Source organism: Danio rerio, chromosome 20 (genome assembly GCF_052040795.2).
Source record: "Danio rerio strain M-AB ecotype USA chromosome 20, GRCz13ab, whole genome shotgun sequence".
NCBI lineage: Eukaryota > Metazoa > Chordata > Actinopteri > Cypriniformes > Danionidae > Danio > Danio rerio.
Genome location: NC_141040.1, coordinates 48,191,681 through 48,202,500, shown reverse-complemented (window position 1 = coordinate 48,202,500; position 10,820 = coordinate 48,191,681). Strand labels below are relative to the sequence as shown.

Here is a 10,820-nt window from a genome sequence, read left to right as displayed (position 1 = left end):
CCCACCAGAAACCATGCTCACGGATTATGAGGCAGTTTTTCCACAGACCATCTCAGTTTACCTGAATAAATTACCTGAATATAATGGCACTTCACTGTATTTGATGTTAGTGGCTAATTCATATGAATTTAAAGGACCTCTTTTGTACATTTTCATACAATTTTCTTATACTTCAGTGATGGTTATGTGTAGGGGCAGGCAATCATTTAAAAGAGGGCCACACGGTGGCTCAATGGTTAGCACTGTTCTGTGTGGAGTTTACATGTTCTTTGTGTTGGCGTGGGTTTCCTCTGGGTGCTCCAGTTTCCCTCACAGTCCAATGACATGCAGTATAGGTGAATTGAATAAACTATATTGGCCATAGTGTGTGTGTGTGTGTGTGTGTGTGTGTGTGTGCGTGTGTGTGTGTGTGTGTGTGAGAATTAGAGTGTATGGGTGTTTCCCAGTGTTGGTTTGCAGCTGGAAGGGCATCCACTGCGTAAAACATATGCTGGAATAGTTGGCGGTTCATTGCGCTGTGGTGACCCCTGATAAATAAGGAAAATTAATGAATGACCATGTAGAAGAGTTACATTTCCCCGGTGTGTATGTATATTGTGTATGAAAGATTAGTTTATGAGGTAACTGCTTTCTATACAGTGTACAAGCTGGAGTTTAGGTATTTGTTATTACTTTTGTTTAAAACTAGTAATTCAAAATAATTAAAGATGGGTAACTGAACATCATTTCAATGTTTTTTTGTAATTACTGAATGTTTGCGTTTATCATTCATTTTTTCGTTCATTTCATTTGGCTTAGTCCCTTTATTTAACTTATCCAGCATATGTTTTATGCAGTGGATGCCATTCCAGCTGCCACCCAGTACTGGAAAACACCCATACACACTCATTTACACACATACACTATGGACAGTTTATCCAATTCACCTGTACCACATGTCTTTAGACTGTTGGGGAAACCACACAGAAATGCCAGCTGACCCAGCCGAGGCTGGAACCAGCAACCTTCTTGCTGTAAGGCGACAGTGCTAACCACTGAGCCACAATGTCACCCTTGGGGTTATTATTGTTAACTAAAAATAAATGTAAACACTAAATTACTAAATAAACTATATACAATGAAAAATACACAAATAAAAACAATTTAAATTACAGTGTGTCACTGACACTGGGGGTGTGTTCACACTTGGCAGGTATAGATTGATTTATAGTGGCTGTCAGTCAAGTCAAGTCACCTTCATTTCTTAGAATTAGGTATCAAGTTTCATGAATGTAAAACAGGTTTTGTTTATCAAGCAGTTTTGCAGAAATGCTTCTTTTTAGTTTGAGTCAGTTGATTGATAATTCATTGAGTCAGTTTGATGATTCAGTTTGATGATTTGGTTTGAGTTCATTGATGATTCAGTTAAGTCAGTTCATTGACGATATTTCCTGCGTTCCATTCAGAAGGGCTTAAAACGATGCCCTAACATTCCTATGCCCTAATCATATTATTGAGACAATCAAGGCCTTTGTTGCACTTTTTATGCACTAACTATATATATATATATATATATCTCCTCTTCTTTGGCCTTAGTCCGGTATGGTTGTGTGGTCGGCTCTTTGGAACAAGTCCTCCATTTAGACTTGTCCATATACACAGTTGAAGTCAGAATTCTTAGCCCCCTTTGAATTTTTATTTCTTTTTTTTAATATATCCCAAATTATGTTTAACAGAGCAAGGAAATTTTCACAGTATTTCTGATAATATGTTTTCCTCTGGAGAAAGTCTTATTTGTTTTATTTCAGCTAGAATAAAAGCAGTTTTAATTTTTTTAAAAATCATTTTAAGGTCAAAATTATTAGCCTCTTTAAGCTATTTCTTTTTTATTTATTTATTTATTTTTTGATAGTCTACGGAACAAACCATCGATATACAATAACCTAACCTGCCTAGTAAACCTAATTAACCTAGTTACGCCTTTAAATATCACTTTAAGCTGTATAGAAGTGTTTTGAAAAATATATAGTAAAATATTATTTACTGTCATCATGGCAAAGATAAAATAAATCAGTTATTAGAAATGAGTTATTAAAACTATTATGTTTAGAAATGTGTTGAAAAAAATCTTCTCTCTGTTAAACAGAAATTAGGGAAAAAATAAACAGGGGGGCTAATAATTTACGGGGCTAATAATTCTGACTTCAACTCTCTATATATATTGAAATAGTTGCCTATAGACCAGTATTATATATTATATTATTGAGAAAGTTAAAATCCAATTTTGATTCTGAGTGGCATCAAACAACTTCCCTGTGCAAAAGATCATGGGTGCCCGAAGTGTCCATCAACTGTACCCTTGAAAATCCTTTATTCTGAAGAGCACTTCAAATTGGCCACTATTTAGCACTTTGGTTTATTAGTTCACTTCAATATGTCAGTCTTTTTTGTTTGGTCCCATTCAGAACGCACCGGTTATTGAGTATTCAGTTGATTATTAGGTTTGGGTCAGTTTTTTGATTCAGTTTAACGATTCAGTGTGAGTCCATTCAATGATTATTCAGTTTGATGATTCAGTTTCAGTTAGTTCATTGATTCAGTTTGAGTCAGTTTAATGATTCAGTTTGACTCAGTTTATTGATGATTCAGTTTGTGATTCTGTGATGTTGTTCATTGCAGTTTAATATAGGTGAAGTAAACGATTCAAAAGAACTGGCTCAAAAAAGCATTTGTTGAAGGGATAGTTCAACAAAAACTTTAGAGATAAACAGATTTTACAATAAATTAATTAATTAATTAGAAAGCAATGTAATTTTTAGTGCATCATTCTGAATAGAAAAGAATACATTACATTTATGGAAATCTATAAATAACTTAATAATAATTGTAAAGCAAAAAAAAAAACAAACAAACACACAATATGGTTTTGTTTTTAAGGAACAGAAATGCAGAAGGAACCTCTGCAACTTATATCTGGTGTATCAGAAATCTAAATATACATATCAGGACCCCTAACCAACTGAAGTGTATATTTCTAAGAGTTTGTCAGTTGTATGAATGGCGGTCTGTTGATTTTCAGGACACAGGCCGAAGCTGGATGACTCTCCGAAGGCCGGACTGTTCTCTGACCGTCTCAGTGAACTGGAGCGCATCCGTCAGACCACCATGAGGGTCACTGTGCCAACACAAACACCCAGACCCTCACTCAGCAGCCCCAACTCCTACACGCCGCAGGGCCAAACGCAGATTACAGGTAATACAGCTCTTCTGTTCTGCTCAGAAAGACGCTTTAAAGCCTTATTTACTCTCAAATTTATTTTGTAAAAAGTTATTTATATATTTGTGGGAATTTAATTTATTCCATTCAGAAAGAAGCATTAAAACCTATATGGCTTTATATGTCATTCATTCATTGTAAATTGTTTTTATTTATGTAACTAATTTATGCAAGTCAATTTCAGGTAAAGCATTCAATTTATTTTAGACAGGTGTTTTAAAACCTAAAGTAATCAATTATAATAACACACTCATTTTAGCAAACTGTTTATTAAATCTATCCACAGTTCAAGGCAAAATTATTATAATTCATATTTTGTTAAAATATTCACAGTATTTTCAAGCACATTTTTTCTTCTTTTGGATGAAGTCTTAATTTTTTAGTTTGGCTGGTATAAAAGCAGTTTTTAAATTTTATAAAACCATTTAAAAGGTTAATATTATTTGCCCCCTTAAGAATTGATTTAATTTGTTTAATTACAGAACAAACAACTGTTGTCCAATGACTTTAGCCTAATTAATTACCTGTAGTTAAGCTGAATACTAGTATCTTGCAAAATAACTAGTCAAATATTATGAACTGTCATCATGTCATCAATTTTTTTAAATTAGTTCAATTTAAAATGTGTTGAAAAATTATTCTCTACAAAAACAGCACTTTGAAAAAAATTTAAAATAATGAACATTTCACAGGAGAGCTAAACATTTCGGGCCCTATAATACACTCTGCCCGATAAGGCGCCAGATGTGTTTGGCGTGATTTGTTGCTATTTTCAGACCAGTGCAATTCTAATTTTCATGTTTTGTGTCATGTTGTTTAAATAGCAAATACATTTGCTCCACTTTGTGGACTCATAGGTGTGCTGGTCTATAAAGGAGGTGTGTTAATGCACATTGTTAGCACGATGCTATTTTGAGCAACCACGCCACTCACCAACTAAAAGCTACTCTAAAGTCAAGCGCGTTAGTTATGCGCCTTTGCAGGTCCAAACACTCACACATTGCTTTATACACACAGGATGTAAAGCAATACACAAATATGTTTACAGATGAAGAAAAAATTAAAGGATTAAAATGTTACAAAAATATTTTTTTCTACATACAGTAAATGTAAAAACCACTACCTCCATGCTTTCTTCATCTCGAGGGCTTTTTTTTTTTTTGTTGTTTATTAATGACCATTTACTTCTGTATAATGTTATTATTAGCAGTATTATCTATTTTATGCATATTTATATTTGTTTTAATAAAAAAAAAGTTTAGATTTTTCCACCTGTCAGGTTTTGAAAACGTATGCATCACCATATGGGGCATAACAGGACGTGTGTTTAGATATAACCCAGTTTTTTGACAACTCTTCATTATTATTATTTATTTATTTGTTTGCTTGAAATTAGAACTGAATTAGAAATAGTTTTAAAAGAATTCTTTGCGCTTAACAAACAAAATCTTCAGTATAGTGCGTACAGCACTGTTTCCTTATCCATGATTTTAAAAGAGTAAAGAGAAAGTAAAGAGGCTGAATGGAGGAGGCTTGTTCTTTATCCTTGCGCTGCAGATGCTCTGTTTAACTGTTTTCTTCTTAGTAAAGCATTCAGTTTTTCCACTTACAAATTCCACCATGTAAATAGCAAATGCACTATGGCGCAACACAACTGACTCTTAAAGGAAATGGTAGATTAGACTCTGATTGGTTTATTCTCAAAACACACCCATAACTCATTAAGATGAATAAGCTCAACCCTGTTAGACCATGCGCCTGGGCGGAGAGCGTATTTTTCTCTCCTTAAAATAGCAAAAGTGGATTTGGACACGCTCTTAATGCTTTTGCGCCATGCGCTTTAGACCAGGGGTTCTCAAACTTTTCAACCCGCAACCCCTAAAATAACAACACCAGTGACTCGCGAGCCCCTCTATGCTCTGAGGTGGTTATAAGCATACAGATATTGCACACAATGGTGCACACACACACCAATTAGAACTACATAAACAAGCGTATTGACGACACAAAAGTGCAGCAGTCTGTTTTTTATAATCATTATTCATTTGTTTAATTTAAAATTAATCTCACTTAATGAGAATAGTGAGCACAATGTTTATAGCTCAAGTCTATTCTTTGTTTAATTTTAGAGATCGTCTCCTTGTTCAGTCGTGGCCTTTATTTTTAATGTATTTGAGTGCCATAAAGGTGTACAAGTTTAACATTGTACCCTAAAATCAATCTGCTGCAACTATTGCGGTGATGTTAATCAAGAATAATAACCCCAGGGGTCGCAATCCAATGTAAAAACTAAATTTAAAAGGCTGATGACTTTTTGTTTGCATGTTTTTTTATGTAACTTTTAAATATTAAGTATATATGAAATATATTTTAAGTTAAAACTGTTTTATATTCTGCAGATTATGGATAAAATATGATCGTTTTGATAGTTTAATAAAATATATGAGATTTTTTTAAATCACCAAGCGACCCCCCCCCCCCCCCCCCATTGTCTCGCGATCCCCATTTTGAGAACCACTGCTTTAGACTTTATGCCTAGATCATTAAAATAGTGCCCTTATGCTGTGTTCACACCAGACACGAAACTCGCGGCGAAATCGCGGTATTCGCGTTTAAATAGCCGCGTGAACATTTGAGTTCACTCACTTCATTCGCGCGTCAAATCCGCTTCATTCGCATGTCAAATTCATTTCAGAACAGACGCGGATTCGCATCATGGGCAAGGCTTCTTTCTGCACGGTGAATCTAGCTTCATTGCTAAATGGCTATCATGAATTTTATTAAGAAAATAACTGTTTTTATGTGCTTTATGAAGGCTGAAAAACAGTGTCGATACGTTTAGAGCCGTGTCGGAGTCCACTAGATGCTTTCAGAGGTGCAGCAGCTATGTGAGCTCATAAACTCCTCCAGAAACTTAACCTGGATGATGGAGGCTTTCAGCTATGCTTCTGACTAAGCAGAGCCCAGTTTAATGAACTGTTGTCGGCTGGAGGATTTCACCCGGGACACCAACAACAGGCAAGCAACAAGAGCAAGCTCCTGATTGGTTAACGTGGCGCGAATGTCCGCTTAAGTTCAGATTTTTGAACTCAATCGATTCAAACACGCAAAACGCTCAATTCGCAGCGTGCCATTCGTGCATATCGCGCCGCAGGATGTCTATTTGCATGTTTGCATTGACTTAACATGTAAATCACTCGCGCTTGACGCTTGTCTGTCAACGTCTGTTGGGAACACAGCATTTGACTTCCACTGTATGTAAATTTTAAGTAATTTATTCTATTCAGAAAGATAAAAGGATAGATACAATAAAAGTATGACAATGACGCTGATGAATATTTTACTAATTTTGTTTTATCAAAAAAAAAGTAAACATTAAAGTAGACAGCATTTCATATTCTTTTTATCATTTTGCAAACTGACGATACAAATCACTACGTCTCATCTTTAACCCATAAACACAATTTACAACCCAAAATGCTGATGCCAAAAATTGAAGATCCTCATAATTCAAACACCCAAACAATGATACTTCGTCTGCATTCAAAACCACATGAATCAAGCAAACAATCATTTAAGTCAACGCCAGCCTGTCAGTCATAATTCCTGTTTCCTTTATTCAAGTTATCACTTACAGCGATTATATTAGCTCATGCACCCAAGCATTTCAGCATATCTGCAGTATGTCAGTGTGGTTTATCTAAGCTGAAATCGCACACCTCAGCCTGATGGACAAGTGGAAAGCGAGTTTGAAGCGCCTCGGGCAGAGCCTTGTGTCTCTGAGAGCGAACACAATATCGCCTGCCCTTAATTACTGCTCCGAAAGCGCATGTCCTGCACTCGGGCTCCTGTTACTGCAGCGTCCCACTGCCAACTGACTGAAGCTGAGCAACAATGTGTCGTATTTGTTGACTTCCGCAATTATTTGCAGACTTTTAAACTGATACTTTGCATGACAGGGAGTTTGAGTTATGAAGCATGAAATATGTCGGCTTAGACAAACATTTGCGAATGCCTTTATTTACTGTAACTGCTTTACTGAGGGATCATATTGTATTTGCTGTGCACATGCAAAAGAAAATGTTATTCTTACTTGGATTTTTTTTGTCTCTGTTCTAGTCCAAATATCTTAAAATGCTTTCAAAAACGAAGCAAGTCAAAAATTCTTCAGTTAAAGGGAGGGTTTACCCAAAAATTAAAAGTTGCTTTCATTTAAACTCAAAAATTAATTTCCTTTTTTCTGATGAACAGAAATGAACATGTTGAAAAATGTTAAAAACCTGTAACCATTGGCTTCCACAGTATTTGTTTTTCCTACTGTGGAAGTCAATGGTTACAGATTTCCAATGTATTAAAAATTATAACTTTATTTGTGTTCAACAAAAATCTTATTTTGAAAAATGTTTCATCTTAAAATTGTGTCTTATTTTGGTATTTTGAAAAATGTTAGAACTATTTACTATTAACTATTAACTCAATGGTTACAGGTTTACAACTTTTTTTAAAATATATTCATTTGTGTTAAAATAAATCTTAATTTGAAAAATGTTTTATTTAAAAAATGTATCCTATTTTGAAAAATGTTAGAAACCTGTAACCAGTGACTTAAATAGGGGTAAAAACAAATACTGTGGAAGTCAATGGTTACAGGTTTTTAACATTTTTGAAAATATCTTCATTTCTGTTCAACAAAAATCTTATTTTAAAAAATGTTTCATCTTAAAAATGTATCCTATTTTGAAAAATGTTACAAATCTGTAACCATTGACTTCCATATTAAGAAAAACAAATACCGTGGAAGTCAGTGGTTACAGGTTTTCAGCATTTTTCAAAATATCTTTAATTGTGTTCAACAAAAATCTTGTTTTGAAAAAAGTGTTATCTTAAAAAAATATCTTATATTGAAAAATGTTAGAAACTTGTAACCATTGACTTTCATAGTAGGAAAAAGGAATACTATGGAAGTCAGTGGTTACAGGTTTCCAACATTTTTCAAAATATCTTTATTTGTGTTCAACATAAATAAATGAATAATATTAAATATAAATAATAATAATTTTTTAATAAAAAATACAAATGTTTCACTTCATAAAATCTGTCTGTATCAGTAGGAATGGCAGATAATCATTTTTTCATTTCCACTATTTGTTTTTGTTTTGTTTGTTTTTACACTCAAAGGGCTGTTAGCTGGTGACTATCATTATATTCTGTAATGTTCTACTGAAGACATTTTTTTATTTATTTTTTACCCATCCTCTTGTTTGTTCCTTCAGATCCACGACAGGCTCAATCTTCCCCACCATGGTCATACGACCAGACATACCCATCGTACCTAAGTCCCATGGCCTCCCCGTCGGTTCACTCCACCACTCCGCTGTCGTCCAGCCGGGCCACGGGTCTGCCCTCCATCAGCGATGTGCCCAGACGTCTTCCAGGTAACCTCCAGCCTCAGGCCTACAGCAGGTGCGCCTCCGACACTGCAGTGGGCACAAAGTTTATGCACATTTACACACATTTACAAATATGTAAACGTTTTTGAATGATAATTGAAAACTAAGGCGTTTATTTTCTGCTTTTATAACATCTCTTCAAATTGATATCAGTCAAAATTATTAGCCTCCTGTGAAATTGAAAAAAAGAAAGTGATGGGCTAGCACATTAAGTATTTCATATATATATATATATATATATATATATATATATATATATATATATATATATATATATATAAAGTCACTGGTTCTAGTCCTTACCAAGCCAGCCGACGTTTCTGTGCGGAGTTTACAGCTCAGGGCTCTCTCCCGGGACAGCATGCCAAACATCAGTGTGAACTCTTGAAGGTCAATATTATTAGCCTCTTTAAGAAATATATATAATTTTTTTCCGATTGATGACAGAGAAAAACACTGCTATACAATAACTTGCCCAATTCACCTAACTTTCCTAGTTAACATAATAACCTAGTCCAGCCTTTAAAGTGCACTTCAAGCTGAATACTAGTGTGTAAAATAACTACTATAAGGTTATGTACTGTCATCATGGCAAAGATAAATTAAATGAGTTATTAAAACTATTCAGTTTAATAATTTGTCGAATATATTTTGTTAAAAGGTAGTTGGAAAATATTTATAAAATAGTACAATTTCAAAGAAAAAAAAGCTCATTTTGTGAATAAGCTGCACGCGGGCATCATTTGCACATGAACTATGCATATTTTGTTTGAAAAGAATCATAATAACTTATTGTGTAATTTCAATGAATTCTAAAATTGCACTCTATGTTAAGTGTAGTCCACCATGCAAGACTGCAAAAATAATTACTCTATTCATATATTTTTCTGGAAACCTGACATTAATCTTAGGGGAAATCAATCTTCTGCTGTCCTATTTACTATCAACAATTATAGTGTGATCTGTACATTTTAGCACTGAAAAAAAACATACCCTACCAAGTACCTTTATTTTTCAAACAGCTGTTGTGTCGTGCATGATAGTAGTTGACCTGAAACAAAAAAATGCAGTAAAATGTGTGTGCGTAGAAGTGTGTGCGTGCGTGTGTGTTAATTTAGTTATTTAATGTACTTTTTTGAAATAATAATGTGATTTTTGAAAACAGTTTAAAGGTGTAGTATTTAAGTTTGACACCCAGTGGTTGAGTGAGGTATTGCACTCTTGGTTCAAAACACATGCAAGCACTGGTTGCCAGATTGACGACCAACTGAAGCATGCCTGGCTATCAAGCCTAAAGGCTGATATGTGGCTGATTTGAGTCATGTTATATATAAAAGCAACGGCACGCAACAGAAAAAATATTCTCCATATTAAAAGGAGATTTTAGCCTAACCAACACCTGAAATTTATATTTTAGAAACAACTTCTGTTTTTCCCAGGTGAACAACAGGATAAACTGACAATGATCACCCCAGGTACACCTCAAGCGCTTTATTCAGTGTTAAATGTTAGTAATGTGAGTTTGAATGTCATGTTACCTGACATTTATTGCCATACCACTGAAAGCAGCAGCAGATAGTTCACCCCAGATCTTCCAAATAAAATAAACAATTTGAAATTGAGCTTCAGAACTATGACTCAGTGCAAGCCAACACATATCAGTGACTCAGCATGTACATTTAATAATGTTAAAGAGGTTTAATATGTATTTATTAGATTAAAAACTTTACCATTTCGTTGGAGTGCAGTGTTTGCTATTCTACGATTCTGAATGGCTGTATTTACATTTCTGTTGTTTCGTTTGGTGCAAACATCCAAATTGCGTATAACTGCAAATTTAATCACGTTGCATGTTGTTAGGACATGGGGTTACATTGTTACCTGCTCACCTAATGTTTACGTTTGTAAAATTTATATTGTTTGCTAATTATTAACTTCGAGTCGCCGTCTCATTATGGAGTCTGCTACTGTCCACCAGAGGTCACATTTCTGGCATGGACACATACTTTGAGAGCCTTCCTTACTGAATGAATGTTTTCCAACAAGGCAACCGGAGGTGCTGAAATATAATTGGCTAAACTGGGCTGGTTAAATGGACCAAAACAAAGACGTTC

General features: G+C 34.5%; 1 protein-coding gene across 20 annotated transcripts in view; it reads left to right on the top strand.

Moving 5' to 3' along the window:
- runx2b (RUNX family transcription factor 2b) overlaps positions 1–10,820 on the top strand; it is a 292,292-nt gene that overhangs the window by 268,997 nt on the left and 12,475 nt on the right. For 18 of the 20 annotated variants that reach the window (XR_015517529.1, XR_015517528.1, XM_087296525.1 and 15 more), the window contains 2 exon segments: positions 3,059–3,232; positions 8,530–8,691. Coding sequence is in view for 18 of the 20 variants with exons in the window: in XM_087296525.1 (XP_087152651.1) it covers positions 3,059–3,232; positions 8,530–8,691 (336 nt within the window). In the remaining 2 variants the exon portion in view is untranslated. 20 annotated transcript variants of the gene reach the window in all.